General features: G+C 48.0%; 1 protein-coding gene and 1 long non-coding RNA gene across 5 annotated transcripts in view; one reads left to right on the top strand and one right to left on the bottom strand.

The window, feature by feature from the left end:
* The window catches only part of LOC138717056 (uncharacterized), a 26675-nt gene extending 7934 nt beyond the window's left edge, over nucleotides 1-18741 (top strand). The window contains exons 4-6 of one of the 4 annotated variants that reach the window (XR_011336817.1): nucleotides 6876-7062; nucleotides 16645-16765; nucleotides 18516-18741. This is a non-coding gene — a long non-coding RNA (uncharacterized lncRNA). Of the gene's footprint in view, nucleotides 1-6875; nucleotides 7977-16644; nucleotides 17003-18515 lie in introns of those variants that run through there. The other 3 variants (XR_011336816.1, XR_011336818.1, XR_011336815.1) reach the window with 3 other exon arrangements.
* BCL2L11 (BCL2 like 11) lies at nucleotides 11649-23343 on the bottom strand. Its single transcript, XM_069850276.1, has 3 exons — nucleotides 23022-23343; nucleotides 17796-17908; nucleotides 11649-14117 (listed from the first exon to the last, which is right to left on the bottom strand). Exons 1-3 carry the CDS (start codon nucleotides 23302-23304, stop codon nucleotides 14028-14030), a joined length of 486 nt encoding a protein of 161 aa, XP_069706377.1. The 5' UTR covers nucleotides 23305-23343; the 3' UTR covers nucleotides 11649-14027.

Genomic DNA, 23343 nt, shown 5'->3' with positions numbered 1-23343 from the left:
CAGAGGACCACTAGTGCTGCTGGACAGAGGGGAATTGGAAGGGAGGGGAGCTATGGAAATGGAAACATGGGCTCTTTGGTCAGTGCTGTCATTATGCTCAAATGCCAAAGTGATGCTCTGCTGGGAAACATGGTGGCAACCTGGATCATTGGTGAAAACAGGAGGGTGAAGGCTTAACACGTGCTTGAGGTGGAGAGTTTGGGTGGCTTTCTGCAAGGGTTTTCTGCTGGCAGTGATGTGATCCTGCAAAAATAATAAATACCAGAGGGAAGAGTCCAGTGAACCCCATTCCCCAGCTGCCAGAAGTGATTTGTAGCTTCCAGCAGCTGTAATAAGTCGGCACAGCAGAAGTGCTGAATAAGTGCTTTTTTGTTGCAGCTGAAACAAGGGAGGGCTCCTGACCAGAGCTGGCACCAGGGACTTTGGGGAGGGTGACATTTCTGGGCTCCTCACTCTCTCTCTGCTGGTCATTGCCCCACTCCCCCTTTAGCTGCAAGGTGGGGAAGGCACTGGGGTTTGGGGAGTGGGGCCCAGCATGTAGCACACCTCCCAGTGATGTTCTGTGATGTGCTGTGCTTCGACCCCTAAGTGGGAAGGTTTAGCCTGATGCAGCGTTTCTTTGCAGAGCCTTGCCTGAAATGAGTGTTTTCAGGCCAGTTGCTTTGGGCTCAGCATCCCAAACACCCACAAGAGCCGAGTCATCGCCAGGGTGTTTCAGACAGAGCAGCGGGGAAGCGGCTGCCTCTGCCCACGTTATCTGTCACTGTGCACGTCACGGCTGGCACAGCCACCGTGCCCACCAAGGCAGAGGACTCAGCAGGGCTGGCAGCACCAGGGACCCCCCAGAATGCCCCCCAAAAGCCCGAGCGAAGCATCGTTGCCCACTTCCCAGAAGCTCTTGCTGGAGCAGGCTGTGAGCCCTTGCATACAGAGTGCAAGACCCGTGCTGGGAGAGGATACAGGAGAGATGGTGAGGATACAAGAGAGATGCTGGAGGCGCAGGAGGGATGCGTGGGGTGCAAGAGTGATGCTGGGGGTATGGGAGGGATGCTGAGGATGCAGGATGGATGCCACTGAGGACAAAGCTGCAGCTGCACATCTCGAGGGTTTTCGCTCTTCAGGAACTCTGAGGAGCCACTCGACAGGAGGGTTTCAAAGCTAATTTTGTATTTCCTTGAGCTCAGTGCCATTCGCAAGGTCTTGCTAGCGTTGTCACCTTACAGTAGGTGTTTGCTGGGACACGAGGAGACCCGAGTGCCTGCTTGGCAGAGAGCCCGTGCCAGCAGACAGCAAGGCATGCCTGGCATGTGCTGCTACACGGACTGACTCTGACGGTGTTAATTTGTGCTCTAAAAGTGTATTTTCACTGCTTGTGTGCTAGAGCTGTCGAGTGATCTCAGAATGACTCAGAAAAGAGGGAATAGGCTTGCTGAAAGAAGCTACCAGGCTGTACAGCCCGGGCAAGGTGCTCACTGGCAGCTCCCCAAGATTTGAGCGCCGCTCTGGTTGCCTCGTCAGCACTGGCCAACACTTTTGCACCCTCTTTTTTTCTTCTGGAAAGCAAAGAATTCAGTGCTTGCAAACAAATACAAGAGATGCAAATAAATACAGTACTGCAAACAAATGCAAGCCTTGCAAAGAACTACAAGTACGCTTGGATTTGATATGTGCCATCACAGTGCCAAGCAAATGAGCAGCAGAGGAGCTGCCAAAAACACAGATTTGGGTTTTTGTTTTTTGGGTTTTTTTTCCCTTCAGCTGTGCCTCTCTTTTTGGGCTGGAATGTAAAGAAATGGATGCGGCTCACTTATCTTATGCATGCCTGGGAGTTAATTTGTTGCTTGTCCTGATGACCTGTTTGCTGTGTCTGGTGAGAGACGCAGTAGGGAGATAGTAAAAAGCCTTTCTAAATTTAGGCTGGGCCTGAGGAGGAGCTTTGGCCCCATGTGGGGCTTGGCATGGGTAACACGTGAGGCTGCCACTCTCGGCAAGCCTCGCTTAAATGTCAGGGACCTCACAAACACCACGAGCACCTTCTCTCATCATCCCCAAAGGTTTTTTTAAAATATATATTTTTATGTAAATACATTCTTGTCAAACCACAAGCTGTTTCTCAGTTTTGTTTTCAGTGAGCTTTGATGAAAAGATTGGCATCTCCCGGCTCAGGCTGAAGAGAGAGGCTGAGCCGGGCGATGTGCTGGGGATGTCAGCAGCGCCCAGAAGGGATGCAGCCCAAAAGTTAATCAGTGCTCCCGGTCATCCTGCAGGAGCAGGGATGGGATTTCCTATGGGAACCCTCCTTGCTGGGGGAGGGGGCACAGAACTCCCATTTTCTGCTCTCCAGGCTGAGGTTTCACCCAGGACACGGTAGTGATCAGCCCCAAAAATTCTTCCTAGGGCTTGTTTGTTAATATGCTTTTTTTCAGATTAATTCTTAGAGAGGCAAATTGCCAAACCCACCTGAAAGTCCCCATATGATTTTCCAGGTGGGTTTCGTTTTCAAGCCAGCTGTTACCATTTTACCAGCTTTAGGTGAAACCTATCTCTCACCAAGGTAGAAGGTGATATCCCCCATGAACAGACCAACTATCATTTGGAAAATTATGATGGGGTAAAACCAGATCAACCACAAATGCACTTTTCCCCCATCTTCCTTCATCCAGCTGCCCAAGGGATACTCGAATGGCAGCAAAACCGTGTGCATTTGCAGAGGGGGAAGCCTGCAGCCCACAGCTGCCTCGAAGTGCTGTAAATTTGTGCTGAAATTATCCAATATTCTGGTTTCTTCTTGTGTAGTAGAAGCCTGGTGCGTAGCCGCATTTCAGGGCACTCTCTGTGTTTCACTCTTTCCATGTGAGTCAAACTAAAATGAAATTTTGTCTCAATTTTACAAGTGGGGTGAATGCTCCCCTTCACTAAGCGGCAAATATTACTGCGACCGATGGAGTGTTTAATCACACCACAGAGAAATGGATGAGTCAAAATATGAATGTATTGAACCCTACCTATTTTAGCTCCTTTTGACTCCAGTTTTAAAACAATGACGTGGAAGGGAGGGGGGGAAGTGTTTGACTTGAACAGCAGTGGGACAAAAATAGTGAAGTGGAAATTCACCTTCAACTTGCCATCCAGCCCTCCGCGGGCGAGATTTTAAATTAAATAGCTTGATAGGTGATTCTTTGCCTGGATGATGCTATTTCAGCTCAGCATGCCCAGTTCTGTCATCTCCAGGAGCTGAAGGCGTAGGAAGGGATCAGCGGCCACGGAGGATGAGTGGGATGCAGGGCGGTTTTTCAGGGGTGCTTTTGGTCATTATTTCTCGGTGCTAAATAGAGGAAGAATAAGTTTCAAATGAAGCATGTTTTGTTTTGTCACAGGAAGTGGAGAGAGCATTGGGAGATTTTTGTCTTTAAAATATATATATATTCTGGCCAAAAAAATATTGTATATTTGCGTCCAGTGTAAAAAGTGGGTAAATTTGGGTGGAGGGGAGCGGGGTTGGGAGACCCCCTTCCCCAAGCGTGCCGGGGGCAGAGGCTCGGGGCTGTGGTGGTCCAGGGAAGGATGACAGCCCTCCCCATAGGGGCAGCCAGCGGCTGTGCCCCGTGCCAGAGAGGCCGAAATTGTGGCCAACTCCCAGGAAGGAGTGAGCACCCCTTTGGCACCTCCGCTTTGGGAAACCGTTTGAGCTTTTTTTCAGGCAGGGCTTGGGCTCCGGTGCTGACGGCAGCGGCAGCCTCAGGAAAAGGAGCTGGGTTTCACAATGTCTCATTCCTCCCCCAGCCGGGCTGCCCTGCTGGGTGTGCTAATTCTTTGAAAAACCCCAAAATTGGTTATTTAAAAGCCAGGGGTTCGCCGGGGATGAAGCGCATCACTTCCCTCTCCGGCAGCCCAGGAGAGCATCGTGCTGCTCCAGCTATAAACCTTGCCGAGCCAGGGTCGGAGGACGGCTAGAAGCCTTCCCTTTCAGTTTAACCACCCTCCCAAAATACCAAATTTCAGCCCCCCTTGGGTCCATCATGAGGGCTGGCAGTGGCCAAAATCAGCACCCGCCATCGGACTTTGCTCTTCGGCACTTGGATGACTTTCATTTTATTTTTTTAAGAAATACATTCATCTTGCGGTATTAATTTGCTTTTTTGGTTTCGCTATTAATATCGAATAGGTGCTAGATCGGCATCATTTGTTTTCGGTGGTAAATAACAGCTCAACTGATTTAATCCACAGCGCACGTCGAAAAGAAGGGCTCAGTTGGAATAGCTGGGATGGTGTTGTGTCCAGGACTGGGAAAATATGGTGGAAAATACTGTTTGGGGTGGGGAAAAAAATCCAATGGGTTACATCGGGATGATTTTGGCTTCTTCTGGGATGGGGAAATACAAATAATTCAAATTAAATTGAGAATGCTCGGACAGGGCAGAGGCTGGGTGGGAGCTGGCTGAGCGCTACCCATCACTGCCCTGGACCTCATCCCTGCCTTTGGGATAAAAAGTTAGCCAAATGATCGTTTTGGGGTTAAATCTGCCCTTTTTCTCGTTGCGCTGTGGCTTTTCTCTGCCTATATTCAAGGCTGTACCTTTGCTGAAAGGTTGCAAACAGTTTTGGGAACAAGATGTCTGCCTAAAGCATGACAGAATTGGCCACAAATTGCAGATGAGACTGATAACAAAAGCCAACAACATAAAATATGTAGAAAAACAACACGTTAAAGGCTACAAGACCACTGAAGGGCTTTTTTTTCTTTATGTGTGTGTTTTTAACCAGTTCGCTTGCGATGGAAGTGAAAACACCTGAAAAGAGAAATGCCTTTTTTTTTTTCTTCTCTTAAATCAGATGCTCCCTCACCAAACCATGGTTGAACCCAGTGTCTGGGCTGGGCAGCGCTGCTGGCACCTCCCGGCTGCGAGCAGCCCCTGCCCACACCAAACCCAGGCAGCTGCACCATTCTCTCCCAGCCCGGTGACTGACTTGTAACTCTTCATTTCCACAGCCAACAAGGGCAGTTGAATGTTTTTTTGTTGGTTTTTTTTTTAACCTTAAATGCATTTCATATGAAACACACCGGTAACACTTGTGTTTTTTCTCAAAGCAAAGAGGAAAACAGCCTGCAGCTACCTGCTCAGGGGGTGGGAAATTCTTTGTTTGAATAAATCGGGTTTAGCTCAGAAATTAGGATGAGGTTTTTGTTTTTGTTCTACTTACTTAATCTTTGTTTTTATAAATAAATATAAATAACTCAAACTGAAACTCGATGGCTTTGGTGATAATAAAAGAGCAGCCCTGGGGAAATTTTCTTCATTAACATGTTCTTTCACAGCCCACACTCAGGGTTTCGGTAGGAAAACTGCTTAACCTTTTCAGCAGCAGAAGCAAACACTTTTTTGAAGTCCGGGCATGCTAAAAACCCAGGGTTCACATCGCGAAGCTGGTTGCGCATCGCCAGGCTTTGCCTTTATTTTAGGGGCCATGAGTGGAGAAGAAATTATCTCATCCCCTCAGCATCCCCCTGCCCTTTCTCTCCTCAATTCTTATCATGTCAGGAGGGAAAAGGTAAAATAAACCCCAAGAATATATTAAAAAAATAAGACTGCTTCTTTTTGTTGTTGTTGTTTTCTTGGTTTTGCGGGGCAGCTCTGTGCTCTACCAGGTCTCTTACAACATACTAGTTTTTAGTATTTGCAGCTTACTTCCTGTATGAGGTTAGTTTGTTTATCATAAAAACCCTATTTTTAAACCCATTTCTGCCAATAAGTAATTTGAATGTTAATGTCATGCGCTCGTGGCTGTTCCCCCTTCCTCCCTGACTGCTGGGAGGACTCCACCGCTGGTCCTGGAAAGGATGCCTTCTCCTTTGATGCTCAGGGGTTTTATTTGTGTGTTTCAGGGGAAAAAAAAAAAAAAAAAAAAGGATAGGATGGGATATCAGAAAAATCCCTTTTTTTTTTTAACATGAGGCCCTTCGCACCCAACCAATGGCTGCAGCGATGGCAGGGGGACACGCCAGGATGCAGTGAGGCAGGGATGCATCTCTCATTGCCTTTTCTCTTCACTCCTGGTCCTGTTTTCTTTGCATCCTTCCTCCTATGCCATCCTTCAGCCTGAACCCTACAGAAGGGCCAGTTAGAGCCAATTAGTGCTAGAGCCGTATTTCAGTGCAGGCAGCGGAGGGATGCTCAGAGAAGGCGTGTTGTGCTGCCCTGTGTTCCCCTCCCTTAGGGAATAGATATCTCACCTTCTTCCAGCTTTTTCCCCCATAATTAAAAATCCAAGGTAATTATGTCTCTGTCAGAAAGTTTTTTTGCTTGGCACGTGACATCCTTAATCACACTGAGATGAAGCATGTTTTAATTAACAGCCCATGAGGCTGGGAAGCAAGGGCAACCCGCATGCCCTCCAGGGAAAATTAACATATGAGCCCGTCAAAAGGCCGTCAAGGAGAAATTTATCAAATCAGGGAAGAAAATGCCTCGTATCCCCATGAGGGTCCCTGCCCTCTCCCAACACCAGCTCCAGTGAGCCTTGCTGTGCCGAGCAAGCCCTTGCCACGATATCTGAGGTCTTCTTGGCTCCATAGGCCCAGCCCTTGCAGGTACAGTTGTGTCGCCAGTGGGAACAACCCATTAGTCTTGCTTTTATAGGGTAGCTGAAGTATTGCGGGTCTTAGTTTTAGAGCTCATCAGAAAAGACTAGGAATGAATTTGGGATGCTGGGGAGGGCAGCAGAGCTTGAGAAAATGACTTACAGGCACCTTGCAGAGTCCTTGCTTGTGGGCAGTGGGATGGTGCCCTTGGTCCTGCCATCTTTGGGCTTGACTTATATATAAATATTTGTCAAACCCCGTTATAGGGTCTATAACGCCCCCTCATTGTTTCTAGGAACCTTCCTGGCCACATGCTGGGACAGCCTGAGCAACCCTGCCTGTGGCCAGCAATCTTCCATCCCCATCTACGCTGGGTTTGACCAGGGGAGAGATTGACCATCCTAGAACCTGCCAGAAAAACGAGAAAAACCTTCTGGAAACAGTGAGCTTTGTTGCAATATGAAAATCAGATGCAAAGTTTGGTGGGTATTCTTAGCTGTTTAAGGCTGAACAGGTGTTTGAAAGGTCAGACACGAGTCACTGGAAAAAAAACACATGTATGTAGAGAGACCAGGCCTGGCAGTTGGTGTTGTCACTTCTGGGGCACTGGATGGCCATGGTATGGCAGTTGTTGGCCGTGTGGCTCTGCCAAAGTCATGATGCTTAGCCTGTGTCTGATGGGTTCTTTGGCTTCTGTGACCTCCAGGCCTTCCTGCTAAGTGCAACACACCATGTTAGCACCCAGCTGCGAATCTTGTTGGTTTTGGTTGCTCATCATTCCTGAGATAGGCAAGTGTTAAGGGATGTAGGAATGGCCTGGGTTGGTTTGGAGCTGATCAGACCAGGCTGAGGTCTTATGTGCCCTCAATAGTGTGTGCACACCGCACTCGAGTGAAGAGAGTGAGTGTAGAAAGGCTTCCTTCTTATGGCATGGGGTTCTGTGGCAGCGAGGCTTCCAGATGGCTTTTTCCATGAGCAATATTTTTTCCTTTTCAAGGAATAAAGGAAGTTTGTAATCCTTAAAGCAAAATTGCATGTGGTTTTAATTAGTTACTGAAGCATTTAAGAAAGAAAGCACAGAAAGAAAGGGTCTGTCTCTTGGGGGTGTCTCTTTCATGACCTAGGTCGTGACTGCTTTGGACTGGCCATGACCAACCTGGACCATTGCCAGCCTGAACCTGGCCACAACCAAACTGGGTCATGACCACCTTTGATTAGGCTGTGACCAACCTGGGCCACAAACACAGTTGATCTTGGCCATGGCCAACCTCGACCTGGAGGTGACCAAGCTCATGCCCAAAGGTGAGATTCCCACCAGCGCTCTGCACTGCTGCATGTTGCCAGTGGGGCAGCGTTTCTTTTCCATGTTGTCTCACCAAGGTCACCAGGTTCAAGCAGGCAATGAACTCCTTCCAATGTGAGTCACAGCAAAGATAAATAGAGAACATGAGGCATGACAACTTTGCCTGCACAGGCCAGTGGGCTCCCAAATGCTAATGGGACCAAAGAGCCATGGGCAGACGGGGGCTGGCAGCTGCCAAAACCTTGTCTGGGCAATAAAGCCTTTTTTTTAGTTAAAGAAGCCCCCAAAATAGCACCTGAAACCAATAAACTTCCCTTTCAGGAACTTCTGTAATTTGAAACACATACAAGAACAAAAAAAAAAAATCCAGATTTTTTTTTATGTTGTTTGTCAAGTAGGACTTCTTGGCCTTGTTTTTAAACACATTTCAGCTGGTGGGTTTTGAGGTGTGGGAGCGCTCAGCACAGTCACAACGCGCACAGGCGACGGATTCCCAGCAATTTCTCAATCTGCTTTTCCCCTCTAATTTCTTACTGCCTTTCAGCTTTCCAGCTGACGCATGGTCCCACTGCATTGCGTCACGCAACCCAAACCCCAGCCGCCCAGCTGATATCTCAGAAGAAAGCAGCTAAAAATATCCTTCAGCGCCTGGTACACAGGATGGGCCAGCAGCTCATCTCTTTTGAGGAAAAGAGAAAAAAATTGAGGACTGAGCCCGTAATCACACTTACTGTCTTGTTTTGTGCCTTCAGCATTGCCACAGACCTTCAAAATGGGAATTAAGTGGGATGCCAGGGAAGAAAGGAGGAAAAGCAGCATCAGCTCAGGGATGCAGGTGCTCAGGTCTGATCATCTCATAAGACATTGGCTGCATCTGCAGGTCCCATCTTATAGAATCATAGATTGATTTGGGTTGGAAGGAACTCTAAAGATCATCCAGATCCAACTCCCCTGGCGTGAGCAGGGACACCCCACTAGATCCACTAGATCTTCCCCCCCTGCCACACTACTTTTGGCATGTAATGCTCTCTCTCCTCTGTGACAACCGTATTGATCCTCTTGTTTTATCTATTAGCCTTTAAAACAATTAAGTGGAGTCTCCCAAAAGAAGTATGTGTGCCTCTGTCTAAGGGGAGCAACCCAAGCCATCCCTGCACACCTTGGCTGGCCCATCCCTGTCCCACGCTTGTTCCTGCCACCCCCTACTTAATTAGAGACCTCTGCCATCACTTCTTATCTGCTCCTTTTATGCCAAAAGCCCTGTTGGAGTGATCTCACCAGACTATTTTTCCAAACCACAGGTGACGCTATCAGTTACTGCCATCTATTTATCAGCAGGGAAATAAAAGCAAGAAGAGTAAGTGGAGAGATAGGCAGGGCTGGGAGCTCCCTCCTCCCCAGGGCACCAGGACATCAGACACGGTGGGGGGGGGGGTCAGAAATGAGATGGAAGAACAAGGCAAAGGGAAGGTGGCATGGTAATTTTTACAGGCAGATTTTGATTCTGCTTTAAAATAAAATAATCAATAATATAGAATAATAAAGTAAAAGCAATGTAACAAAAAATATAAAAACAACAAATATCAATTTTTTAAAAGTTAAAAATAATAAAATAATACACAAAACATAGAATTAGTGAGGGTGGAAAAGACCTCAAAAATCATCCAGTGCAGCACCACTGTACCTACTAAATAGTGTCACAAAGTGCCATTTTTTTTTAACACCTCCAGGGATACAGACTCCACCACTTCCCTGGGCAGCCTCTTCCAGTGCTTCACCACTCTTTCATTAAAGAATTCTTTCCCAATATCCAGTCTGAACCTCCCCAGCACAACTTGAGGCCATTTCCTCTCATCCTATCATTTGTGACTTGGGACAAGAGACCAGCACCCACCTCACTATTATCTCCTTCCAGGGAGCTGTACAGAGCCATGAGGTCTCTATAGCCTCAGCCTCCTCTTCTCCAGACTAAATAATCCCAGTTCCTCTGCTGCTCTGGGTAACAGTTACTCTCCAGCCCCTCACTGTCCTTCTGGTAGCGAGAGGCCCTAAACATGAACACAGGATGGAAGGTGCAACCTCACCAGTGCAAAGTGCAATAATAAAATAAAGACCTGTGCTTCCCCCAACTTCACCTGTGAAAACCGACTGGGGTCAGGGAGTATCCCAAGGGCAGAAGAAGGTGCTGAGCAGTTGGGTTTGAGTCCACTGATGCAGCCGATAACTGCAGAGACTGATAAATGTGTGGAAAATAAAAAAACACCCACCAAAACACAAAGCACTCCCAGCTGAGGCAGGAGAGATGCTGCTTTTGAGATTTGGGAACACTCAAGGCAACATCTTTGAATCCAGCTTCATTAACAGATGCATTTTAGTTTCCTGGGAACCTCAGAGCAGAGAGAATGGCCAGGTACATGCCCACATCCTGGATCTGGGGGAGAACAGGTGATAAATGGGGAGAAGTGGTGATAAAGCAGCAAATATCCCCTCCACAGCCCTTCCTCAGGTGATCCCCAAGCCCCCCAAAAAAACAGCACTCATGACAAATAGTTGAAAATTTTTATTCATATAAAACTCCTATTAAGAACATAAAAGATTGCATCTTAAAAAAAGGATCTGCAACTATATACAGCAGTATTGCACAAGTAAAGTGGCAATTACCCTGTCCAAAATTCATCAGTGCAAAACACAAGTAAGCCAGGGAAATTGCAGTAAAAACGCTACATATGCTGGGTCCTGTGAAATGAGTTAGTGATTCATCAGCACATCCGCATGCGCTGGGGCTGGAACTGATGTTAAAGCTGCTCCAGGGAAAGTGGCTGAGATGGAGGAAAAACGTGGCTTTAAAAGGGAGGGGGAGGGGAGATCATGGGGATGTAGAAGCCAAATTCCCACTGAATTTCACTAATGCTGAGTCTTTGATGTGCCTAAATCAGTACTGGGAAGTGGGACTTAGGCACTTGGAGAAAAAATAACAATAATCTCATTATCCTAAACCATAATGGCTGCGCTGCCAAGAGAAGACAGGACTTTAGAAGGTAACCTATCACTTATTGCAGGGGCAGGAAGAAGGAGGGAAACAAAACCTTTACAGGAACTTAAATAAGCAGAAAATAAATATACATCATTTCTACAAGTTACAGCATTATGAAACAGTAGAGTGCATTAATTACACAGGGGAAAAAACACAAAGAATCTACAGTATTTACCAAGTTCAACTCTAAAAAAGTTTAGGAAATAGAAGTATATTTTTTTTATTTCTTTTTTTTGTTTGTTTTTACTTATTTATAAGCTGTACAAAACTTACATGAGAGAAAGGAAAGGAAATACATTGCACAAGATATTTGGCTCAGATGATGAAAATAATATGGTGCGCTACTCTAATAAATATTCAGGTATTTACACTTACAGAAAACAGGAGAAGCATTAACGCATCATGTGAGATCGCCCGGGAATAGATCTGGTTTCCCCTCAACCAAGGAAAACTCTTCATCACATCATTTTGGCAGAATAGAGACCACAGATTAGGCTTAAAATGACCCAGAGCACCAGCCAATGCAGCTAAAATGAGCCTAATCACTATTTTAAAACATCATTCTTCTGGTTAGAGGGTTTTTGGGGGGTTTTATTCCTAAACCTCACAACTTTACAGGGGTGAAATATGTTTTTCAAGGGCTTTTTTTTTTCTTTGCCTATGCCTGGCTTTTGGCCAAGAAGGCCTCCCATAGAGAAATCCCAAGTAGACAGTGCCAATACCTTGATTGGTTTTCCCCCACCCCTTAAAATTAATAGATTTTTTGTCTCGATCACTGGCTAGGGAAGCCTGGCAGGGAAGATGAGGTAAAGTGCTCAGTGTTTCTTTGGTGTAAAGGGACACATTCCGGATGGCACGGTGCTGGGATGCTGTAAGGCTGAGAGACCCAAACCCACCACTTCATCCACTGATGACTAATGAAACTCAAATGCAAAAAACCAAGCAAATGCAAACTTGTTTGATTTCCCCCTCTGCTGCCAAATCTTATATTTTTTCTTAAATTTTATCAACAGCCATGCAATTCCACTTAAATTCCCATGGGAAGCCCACAGCAGCAGCCACCTTGCTGGGGTTTTCTATACAAAACCTACAGAAAAAAAAAAAGTGATGGCTCCAGCACAGCTGGGGCTGCAGGCATCAAGCTCAGAGCACAAGGAGCAGGAACCTACACAGGCCACACTCACCAGATTACTAACCGCTTGCTCCTTACCAGTGCAAAGGTTCCCCTCAAACCCTCTCTAAAATACTCTTTCCAAGATAACCCCTGTGCTTCTGCAGCTAAGGCCAACTCCTGCAACCGATACTCATCTTGCAGGTCCAACGAAAGGTAATAAAAACTTAAAATAACAATTAAAATTTGCTCTGTAATCCTGCAGAGGAGTGCAATCAGAGGCACAGAGCCCCGCACCAACACCACAGCTCTGTGCCTACCCAAGAGGCATGCGCAGCCTGTGTGTAGAGGTCAGATTGTACAACTTGTCAATCACTAAAAACACTAATCATACATGGCACTCAACAGCTTCTCCCTGCACACACACTGCAGGAAAAACCGCGATCATAGGCTTGGGTGTGGTTTTTTCCTTCTTTTCTTTTCCTATATTGCTGGTGAAACCAGAAATAAAACCATGGCATTTATGTTTGAGGACCACTTGCACCAGACAGAGGGAAGGGGCAGCTCCGGAGGCAGAAGGAAGTACATTTGTGCATAGATACCAGGGTGAACAGAGCAGCCACCCCACCAAAAGCACTCAGCATGCAGCAGCCCCTGCTCACCCGCAGGATGAACCAGAGACCACGGATGACCCAAGATGACAGACTTCCTCCTTCCAACAAACCCTTGGGGCTCCTCCTGAAAGGCTGAGGAGTCTACAGGTGGAAGGGGAGATGCCCTGGGACAGCATCAAGCACCTGGTCAGATCTTCCCAGGGGAAGGAGGGCAGTTTGGGAGAAGACACAGCAGTCAGTGGGGAACAAACCCCACATGGCAAGTCCCCAGGTGAATCTGTATCAGGTTGGCATCTCTTCCAGCTGCATCTCAGCGCACCAGCATCCAGGGTCTTCACACTGTTGGTCCCATCCCTTTCATCCCCCTGCTCCAGGCTGTCCTGTCCGAATAGAGGATCCCAGGAAAAAAGAATCCAGCGTCTTAAAAACCCTCCTGGGTTCAACAGCAAGGTACAAGCCATGACTGAAAACGGTTCCTGAAGTTACAGAGCAGAAGCTGTCGTCTTCGGGTGCAAAGCTGCAGTGTGCTAGGGAAAACTGTTCTTACCTACCTCCGAGAACATTTTATTGCTGGACTACTCAGTCACCAACATTATATATAATATACAAGCATTTTCACACTTTTTATAGAAAGAATTTGTAAAAAAAGGCAACCTGGTGGATTTTTTTTTTTGTTTGGTTGGTGGGTTGATTGTGATATTTTGGACCCTGGGAGTCTGACAGCTTAGAGTCTTGGAATTCAGCGTGTAAAAAAAATATATAAAAAAAAATCAGTCAGCAGGAAATAGGCTATTTGCATAATGCAAATGAAAGTAGATTTGGAGTAGCATTAGGTATTTACAGGTAAAAGAAGTGCTGATTTAGATCCCTCTGCCCTTCTTCCATCACAGCCATCCTTTTCCATGGGCAAGTGCCCAGGAGTCAAAGTGGGAGGCGAGGGCTCCATGAGTCTCTGCAATAAGGTCTGCAAGGCAAACTAAGGCAGCTCTGCCCATCAGCTGCCTCAGGCTTTCCTTCTCCCTGCTGCAGGGTTTATCCCAGGTGAGTGGACAAGTTTCCAGGAACGATAACAAGAAAATTACTCCATTGCCATTGAATATTTTCCCTTGAGACTCTTTTGGAATAATACAAAATTTAAAAAAAAAAAAAAACAGTTGAGAGAAATGCAGTAAACACCATTCTTGGACAAAACCCTGTATTGGAGAGTCCCAGCAGGTCGGCATAGGATGTCCACCCTCATCCGATGGCCTTTGCCATGCTTCCGAGGGGAGAGGCAGGGTGGGAGCCAGGCGGCACAGGAAGCCCTGCATCTGTCCATCTGTCCGTCCTCTCCAGGCTTTCCCAATGAGGAAGTAAGTCCCAGCACCTCGGGATGCTCTCAGCGTTCACTGCATCCTCCAGATGAGGCGGATGATGTAACGCAAGAGACGCAAAATGACAATCTGGGGGTTTCCCACCTGGTTATCCAAGAAACCCTGAAACAAAAGAGGAGGAAAAAAAAAAAGAAGTAGTGAAGGAAAATCAAGCAAAACTGACTTTAATTTCCAGCACAAAGCCCCTGTGCTCTGAACAACTCGTGCATTGCCACACAGATATTTCAGAGATGAGAAACTAAGCATTTTGCAAAGAATGAAAGTGAACCCCATGACCTTTCATGTTTTCCTTCAATAAAAAGCTTTATAGTACTCAAAGGGTCAAAGCTGCCAGCTCCCAGCCACATCTGCCTGGAAGGTGGATGCCAGGAACCCCTCGATGGGGATGTCTGTCCCTGCACACGGGCACAGGAGGCACATGATGCTGCAAGGAGGTTTGAAACATGGCAAAGGAGCAGTAAGCTCTGCTAGCATAGTCAGGGGGGTTTAAAATCCACGGTGTGGGATGGCTGAGAGGAAACAGAATAAAAATTATATGAAAAAATACGGGAAACAAAGAAGAAAAAATATCCCCTAGCAGGGGCAGCATCATCAGTTTCTGCACATCTAGGTCCCTGCCTGTGGCAACTACACACAGATTTTAGTTCAGACTGCTCCAGGCGTAACCATCACCTCATTCACAAATCAGACATGGCAGCAAAACACCCTTCCCTGCAGCAAGGGATCTTTGTATCACAACAGCGTACAATGAAAAGAAAAAAGAGGAAACACTAAACAAATATTCATTTTTAAGCCATCGTTTCTGGGCAAAAGACCAGCCCGAACATCACCTCTTTCCCTCTCCATACCGTCTCAAAGCAATCCCATTCAGACTAGATTCAGTGCAGAAAGATCATGCCTGTGCATGCCCCAGAGAGAGAAATTACACTGTCTACACCAATATGCAAACTGCCCTCCCTGCTACGGGGGCGTAACATAGGCAGTCCCGCAAGTGGGGTGACAGCTCTGTCACCGTGAAGAGACAACGCTTGAGCATCCCCCAGCCAGGTACCTGGACTGAGCACAGCTCCAGGTCCTTGCACAAGTGGGACTTGCCCACCTGCCTACCAGCACAATGCAAAGCTCACTGCGCTGCCCGACTGCCAATGTGGCGGAGAGCAAGGAGAAAAACAAATAAAAAACCCCAATTGGCTTCAAGGACACAAGAGAAATAACAGAATTGGGTTTTTTTTAAATAAAGAGGTATATATATATAAAAAAAAAAAAGAGTTGAAAGTTCAGTTGAGTTCAAAGACTTTCTACCTCCACATGCAGCTTGGGTGTGGGCAGCAAAGCTTGAGCCACACAGTGGTGGGCAAGCAATGCACCCTCTGCTGGCAAAAGCCTCAGCACAGAGCTGGTCTCCATGGCCTGAGGGTCCTATGGCCATCTCCACTTACTGGACCCACAGCTTCACTGGGACAAAGAGGGGCCCATGGAGTTTCTGACTCTCTTACCTTGCCCAAGAGATGGCCCCCAGGGGTGACACACCAGGGCATTGATGAGGAACGGTGGCCCCGACCTGTCCGACAGCTCCGACCTGCCCAGCAAGTGCCGTCTTGGCAGGGCTCTTAGTTCCCCATTTGTAACCTCATGCTTAAAGGGCAAACCCCAGCGAGCCACAGAGCCAGGAGTGCTGGTAGGCGTCCTACCGACCCCTTCTGCCGAGGGGCTCCAGCCCTGCAGAGACCACTTTTTCTCCAGAACCACCAGCCCACTGGCAGAAAGAAAAGACACCTTTCCATACAACAACCACCAAGCACATCGGGGACAAGAATTCTGCAATTGTTTCATGCTCTGAAACCTCTTCGTTTCTAGGCTCAAGCAGTAAGAATTAATCAGATGCTAATTAAGACAGGTACAGAGTGTTTTTAGGGTTATGCATGACAGCCTCTGCTCGTGTCATCTAGCAACCAGGACATGGTGCTCTGTGTTTCAGTTCTCTCCCCAGGGCAGCAGGTTGGAAGCTCAGCAACGGTGCCGAGAACCACCTTGTGCAAACCTGCACGATGCTCTGCGACTGTGCACTTGCACACCATCCTGCTGCCAGTTTCACACCCATCCTCATAGACCGGTAGGGAAAACCCTTCTGCAGGCCATCTCAGTTCTCCCATTAAATTCACACCCTCTTATATACTCCAGGCAGCATGGATCACCATCTTCACTGGGCGATGTGATGCACCTGGTGCAGATTTCCAATGTACAAGTTTCCACATGAGGCAGCACTGAGGGAGCTGGTCCTCACAGGATAGCGTCGGAGGACATTCCTGCTCATCACAAACCTCTTCCCAGAAGGCACTCAAACGGCTTGTCTGCACTCCAGATTTAAGGCACTGCTCCAGGAGTAAGCAAGGAGTAGGTACTCCGCCTCTCTGTCAGCCTTTCTGGGTCAGCTTGCCCCAACAGGGCACCTTCAGGTTTCTGAATGTTGGTATGATTGGCTCAATGCCTACCTTGCATTGAAAATATGTCCTTTAAAGAAAAAGAAGTGGGTATTTCACATCACAAGGGATCAGTATGGACGGGCGAGGCCTGAAGATGCACATTCCAGATTCAGGATAAAACAAAGCTTATCTTCCGTTTTTTGCAGGTCAGGAAAGCCAGAGCACTCAGAAAGAAAAATGGAGCTGATGGAGAAGTCTCCAGCAAGGCAACGCAGAGAGACTGTGCAGAAGGAGATGGACCACAACAGCCTGGCATCCATTTTGGGAGTAAGTCCATGCCTACAGGCATCTGCTGTACAGACCCTGGGAGCGGCAAGGAAACACGCTGCGGGAGTGACTCACAAGCCAGGCAGGACGGATAAAGATCCGGGCAGTCAGCATTTCGTCACCTACTCTGCTACCCTAATGTGCTTCTGCCTCCTCTTCCCACAGAGGAGCGCTAGGGCAAGCTGATAGATAGGGAACCACATGCACAGACATGCAGCCGTCAATAACGTTCAGCAGGCAAGTTACTGGCTAACAACTCTCTTCTGAAAACTTACTGTTACTTCATCTGTCTGGGTTGGTTTGTTTTGAGGTTGTTTTTTTTTTGTTTTGCATTACTGCCACCTATTTTTGTTGCAACACTTAAAGGTGAGAGAGTTTACAGTGTTATAAACGCACATTTCAAAACAGCTCTGGCAGATTCTTTGTAAGAAAGGTAAGTTATCAGACCAATTCTATCCCTGTTCTTATTTGCAACTGCGCTTCCATGCACACAATACTCAGCAGCAGGAGTGTGGGAGCTGGGCACACAAACCTGCTACATTGGCTACCTACCCGTCATCCTAAAAGCGCTGCAGTGGGCACCCAACTGCTCCCCAACTCAGTCAGGCATTACTACTAGAGAGGCTCCTCCCAATGCCATCCCAAAAATATCCCCACACACCCTAACTTCCTCTGCCTCCTCACTTCTGTAAGTTTCTTCTTCATTATTGCCAAGTCCATTCCCAAACCAGCAATACACTTTACAAGGCCCTGGGTGCTACGAAAGATACTGCAAACTTTGTACCCAAAACCCTCAAGTCTCAGTTTAAAGGTTATTTTTGATTGATTTAGTGACGCTGCAGCAGCAGACGATGACTTCCCAGCCCAGACAGCACACCCCGGAGTCCAGGCAAACAAAACCACCCGCGCATCCTTTTCTACATTTGACTGAACGAAACATTCACCGCAGAACTAGTTTCCAGAGATGATTAAGCTTTTCCCTTTTAGAGACCATGTGTAAAGAAATGGAAAGTAAAAAGATGAAAGTTACCCTTCTTGGACAATAGGAGGCATTGAACTCGTCTCCGATGCGCCGCAGCTCCTGTGCAATCCAGATTTCCGGCTGTATGTCTTCTGCTAGCAAGTGAGACTGCCACCGGGAAGCTGCATGGAACAAAACCAGGGCATTTGAAAGAGACAAACAACAAAAAAAAAGGAATATTCTGTTAAATTCAGCAAGAGCTGATGGGCTGCTACTATTTTTTTATTATTATTATTCCTATTTTTAATTTTTTTTTAAATGCAGTTCTTAGGAGTTGTGCAGATGCCAGACTGCCAGGGCCAGGACATGGAATGCAAAGCAAATGGGTCTTGCTGCATAATACGTGCAGCATAGCAGTGGCTTTTATCCCTTATTAGTTTTTTATTATTAGGCTTTTATTCATTCATTTTTTAATTATAGGCTTCCCTTAGGAGCATCTCCACTGGCACATCCAAGCATTGGTCCCCTCTTAAATAAGGAGGAATGTTGAAATCATAGAATCCTAGAATGATTTGGGTTGGAAGGAACCGTAAAGATCACCCACTTCCAACCTCCCTGCCATGGGGAGGGACACCAGTCTCTAATTGCTTTCCTTAGCAACACCTTCTCTTCCGACCCTTTCTAAAAAGTTTTCTCTTCTTGTAGGCATAGCAGTGACTTCTGCTCTAACCTTAAAAAAACCATGGTCTGGATAGTTTAATTGAATTCTCACATTTCTTCCCTAAACAGTTCTGAAGAGCTCAACGAGAAAAGGAAAACGATTGGTTTTGTCGTACTGAGAAAAAAGCCACAATTTGATTTGTACGCCGAGAAACCACACTTCCAGCAGACTGATGGACTTTCCATCTGCAGGAGGGAATTGGGATGCTTGCCTCTCAAACAGCATCTTCCTATGCTTTCGCAGAAAATAAACCTGACACAAGAGAATGGTGTGGGCTTATAAAAGAAAGTAAAAGAGCTAATGCATCAATTATGTTATGCTACATACAGCTATTTTAAGTCTCCATTTTAAGAAGTTATTAGACATGTGATAAAGCTGGTGGACAAACCCCAAATAGCCAGTGGAGAAAGGAGCAGCCTGTGACCGAGGCAGGTCCCAATACGGTACCTGCACTGCCCCTCTCACAAACACAAGGTTCAGGATCCAAGTGAAAAATCATAGCCTTAAGGGAAAAAAAAAAAAAAAAACCACAAACAAAAAAAAAATCCAGCCTCACACAACCCAGAAAAAAAAACCACCACACAAAACAAAACAGAGCATTTTGGGTTTTGGCACAACAGCTTAGAAGGAATCACAAGGGAACTGAAATAGCTTCCAATCTCAAAATATTCAAAGGATTAGTGGGGCAGTAAAAAAAAAAAATAAAAAAAATTTAAATAAAAGCCTGGCTCCAACCTGACTGGAAAAAATATCTCTGCGCCAAACTAGCACTGCTTGGCTCAGAGATCTGTTTTGTTTTCACACTGGAGTAGCACAGGAGTAGTACCCGCCGCCTACCCGGGGACAGCCCCGGCATATTTATTTTCCTCACTGGTGAATGAAACACGGCTCAGCCCTCGCGATACTCCACCCTGACACTCCGGGAACGCAAACAGGATTTCTGCTGGGGCGGGGCAACCATCAGAAATCCCACCACTGGCCCAGGCTGCTTTTCCTGGCAAGAACTAAGCTAGGAAAAAAAAAAATAGAAGACAGGACAAAAAGTTGCAGAGAAACCCTGGGATACAGAGAACAGTACAAGGGGAAGAGGTACTGCCCCTTCTCCATCCTTCCCCCACCCCAAACTCCATCCTTTCCCTCCCACATTGGTATTGCACTCAAGAGCTCATCCGCTCAAGAGATGAAGGCTGGGGTTGGTGGCTGAGAGTGAAATCGGGCTGAGGTTTTCAGAAAGGACTTTCTGTGGCGCTGCCGAACAGAGGTGTCAAAAAGGGTCCAGTCATAACTGGTCCCAAAACCCATCAGAGGCACTTTCGGGGGGGGCCAGTCATACAGCAAGCCAGCACCTCACAATGACAGCGAGATGGCTGACACAGGCACAGGGACAAACCGAAAGGCCACTAACTTCTCCAGGATACCTGTACCTCGCTGTAGACCCCAAGACGCTCCTGCCAGGGACCACACAGCAATGCTGCGGATCCTGCTTAAAAACAAAATACAAAACCCAACCCCAAGTTGCACCTCTGCCTCCAAGGCTTGGTCATCCAAACAACCCCTGCCCCAGCCCAGAAAAAACCTCTTCTGAGAACAGCTTCAGATGAACTATGCACAAAGCTCAGAGAAAATAATAGCAGCTCTGAAACCAGTGCGACAGGAATGACACCAGCAGCTTCTCAGCTGAAGGCTTCCCCTTAAATTCACCTATTACACCTGCAGCATCTCCTTCACAGGCAAGGAGAAGTTCACACTGCTGCTCTCTCTTCTTCTGTAGGGTGGGAAGACACACTGGGATCAAAACAGCACTGGGAAAACCTATTTACAGAGCACATGCATGCGCCTGCTCCAAATACATCTCAAAAACCTGCATGTAAACCCAGAACTCCATGTGCCTTTGGACAGTTGTTCTTTGAACAAAACAAAAAAAAAATTGGGTGCCTGTTCAGAGCCAAGGACTGGAAATATTGGTGTAAGACTCACACAACCCCCCTAAAGAAAGGGTGGGTTTCTTGCCTCAGGTGACTTCATGGCAAGCGCTCCCACACCATGCCATCCCCAGATGTCATGAACTCATCCCTGTTTCTCTCTTACTCATCCCCAAAAGCATCTTCCCAGATACACCAAGCCAGCACTGCAGCACCACTTCCCATCCAAGAACATCCCATCACTACTTTCATCTCATTTTTCCCAAAAAAATCGGCTTTGGAGGCAGCCGGCTGTATCACCTCACACTATCAGAGCAGCGAGACAGCCTGAAGCATCGCTGCCTGCCACCTCCCATGCCAGGAACATTTCTTGCTCCAGCAATTAGCTCACACATGAACATGCAACCGAAGGCATCCCGTAATAACCCAGGGCTGCCTCCACCTTTTTCATCTGGCAGAAGCCCTTTCAGTGCTTCATTATTATTATTTGGGCCGTCACCACTGAAAACCTTGGGGAACATTTTATGGGATTTCGAAGAGGCAGCTTCAGGGCAGGGCATGAGCTCACTTTGCTTGTCCAGCCTTGGAAACAGTCCACTACTGCCCACGGGAGAGGCTGAGAGCACCTATCGCACACAAACTGCTCCTGCTTACAGGAAACGTCTGTTTATTATTATTATTATTATTATTAAAGGCCACTTGCTTATGCTTCCTAGAGAAGCTCCCCATCTCTCAGCCTGCAGTCTGCATCTTAGAACAGATAAAAATCAGCACATCAAAACACAACAAAAAAATTATACCCCTTGCTTCCTTGCAGAGGGACTGACCCGTTTCCGCACAGAAAACTTAATGGCACGCATCCGGCAGGACACCGCCAAGGCAAGGGAACCGAGAAAGAGGTACGAAGAGCAGACCCAGAGCCCTTTCTCGAGGCCAACCACGTGCAAAGTCACAGCCTGGGAGCCGCAGTCTCTGACAAGGGATAAAACAGTTCCACAGCTCCGCACTCCCAGATTAATCACATTTGAGATTAGCCAAGGGTCCCATTTAAATAGCTTGAGTATTTTCCATTTGCTTATAGCTGTTTAGGATGATGCCCCTAGCAACAGTAACAGAAAAAAAAAGGCTCCAGTAAAACCAGAATTTCAGCAGCTTTCCTACAGCCATGAAAAAAGCAGGAGCACAGAAAAATCAGGGAAAAACTAAGTTTCTTCTCAGAGCACCACAAAAGAAGTCGCTCACTGCTAAAACGCTGGCTGCAGCTCTCCCTGCCGAGGAACTCCAGCATCCTTGCCTGCTCGTGCCACGTGTGTTTGCGCTACAGGAGGTTGTGAAACTTGCATTAAGCTGTAATTACTGCAATAATGTCAGAAAATCTTTCCTAAGGGCATATTACAGTATGCTCTCTGCAGCTGTAACCACAGCCATTAACCAGGGAGGGAGAAAAAAACTCGACAAAACAACAAAAAAGATGTTTTGATCCTGTGAAGCTTGGAGTGGCCTTTGTTATCCCCTAGTAGGGCTACCAACGCAGTACCTGCCTTGCTTCCACCTTCCCTCAGTTTTGCCTGGTGGAAGTTAACTAGAGAGGAAGCCTTTTTGAAAGAAATTAATCACAAGAGGGGAAAGGCATTGCTGGATGGCTCGAGCAGCTCCAGCAGGCGTGTTTTCCCTGCCACTAGAGGTTTCAACCCTGCCTTACCTGGTAAGCCACATGTAAACACACACCCGCCCGCCACCGCGCTGCTTTCAAGCGCCAATTGTGGGGTTTGCCAAAGCAAGCGGGAGTTTTGTGACCCTAGCGCCTATGACACTGCGCAGTTTGTCGAGAAAGAAACAGGAGGAAAAAAAAAGGGGCATGAAGATGCTCACCTCACAGCAGAGTAAAGCAAAAAGCAGCGCGTAAAGCCTTGCGAGAAGCAAGCCCTGAACTAGGAAGCTGGATTAAACAACTTTGTCCCCTCCTCCCCAGGCAGGGACTGACCTGTCCCAGAAGAGAATAACGATAATAATAATTAAAAAAAAAAAAGCACTAGATGAGTGGGTGCTCAGCAGCAGCACATTTGCTCAGCGAGCCCAGCCAGCTTGCACAAATCCCACACTCCTGGCTACCCGGGTGAGCGTCCAACCTGCCACCAGCCCCAGATCATCCAGATCACCCACCGCCAGCCCTGATGGGCTCCTGCCAGCCCCTTGACTTGTGCTGGCAGGAGTTCAAGGTCCTAGCAGGGCCCTTTCGCAACCGTCCCACAGGTGCGGCGGGTGCTGGGACTGAGCTGCTCCAGGGAAGGAAAGGTGCAGGGGGGACCAGGATAGGGCTGCTCCAGGGAAGGAAAGGTGCAGGGGGCACCAGGATAGGGCTGCTCCAGGGAAGACAGGGTGTAGGGGGCACCAGGATAGGGCTGCTCCAGGGAAGGAAAGCTGCAGGGGGCACCAGGAGAGGGCTGCTCCAGGGAAGGCAGGGTGCAGCGGGCACTGGGACAGGGAGGGAAGGGCGCAGCCCGGGTGCCAGGACGCTCCAGCACAGCCAGCGACCCGGCGCCGCCGCAGGAGCCTCGCATCACCGCACGAAGCCGCGTTCCGCGCTTTTAAAGGGGAAACCCGAGCCCGGCGAGGAGCGGGAGGCGGCGGGGAGGCGGAGGAGCCCCTTACCCATGGCGCTGAGGCAGTGGCTGAGCGCCTGGCAGGGCGGGCTGGGGGTCTGCGTGGCTTTGTCGCAGCTGAGCGGCGCGGGGCTGCGCTCGGCGTCGAAGGAGAAGTACCCGCTGGAGGAGCGCGACATCAGCGGCGACCTCCGCACGAAGATGAAGAGCGGCGAGCGGGTGGCGAAGGGCCCGGGGGAGCCGGGGGAGCCGGGCAGGGCGGCGGGGGCGCCGGGGCGCAGCGGCCCCTCGGCCGGCAGCGGCGCCTTCGCCTCGGGGGGCCGCTCGGCCATCGGGGCTGCCTGCGGGGCGAGCGGCGCGGCGTGAGCGGC

Source organism: Phaenicophaeus curvirostris, chromosome 2, assembly GCF_032191515.1.
Source record: "Phaenicophaeus curvirostris isolate KB17595 chromosome 2, BPBGC_Pcur_1.0, whole genome shotgun sequence".
NCBI lineage: Eukaryota > Metazoa > Chordata > Aves > Cuculiformes > Cuculidae > Phaenicophaeus > Phaenicophaeus curvirostris.
The sequence above is the reverse complement of the archived record's forward strand: the minus strand, read 5'-3'. Positions and strand labels throughout refer to the sequence as shown.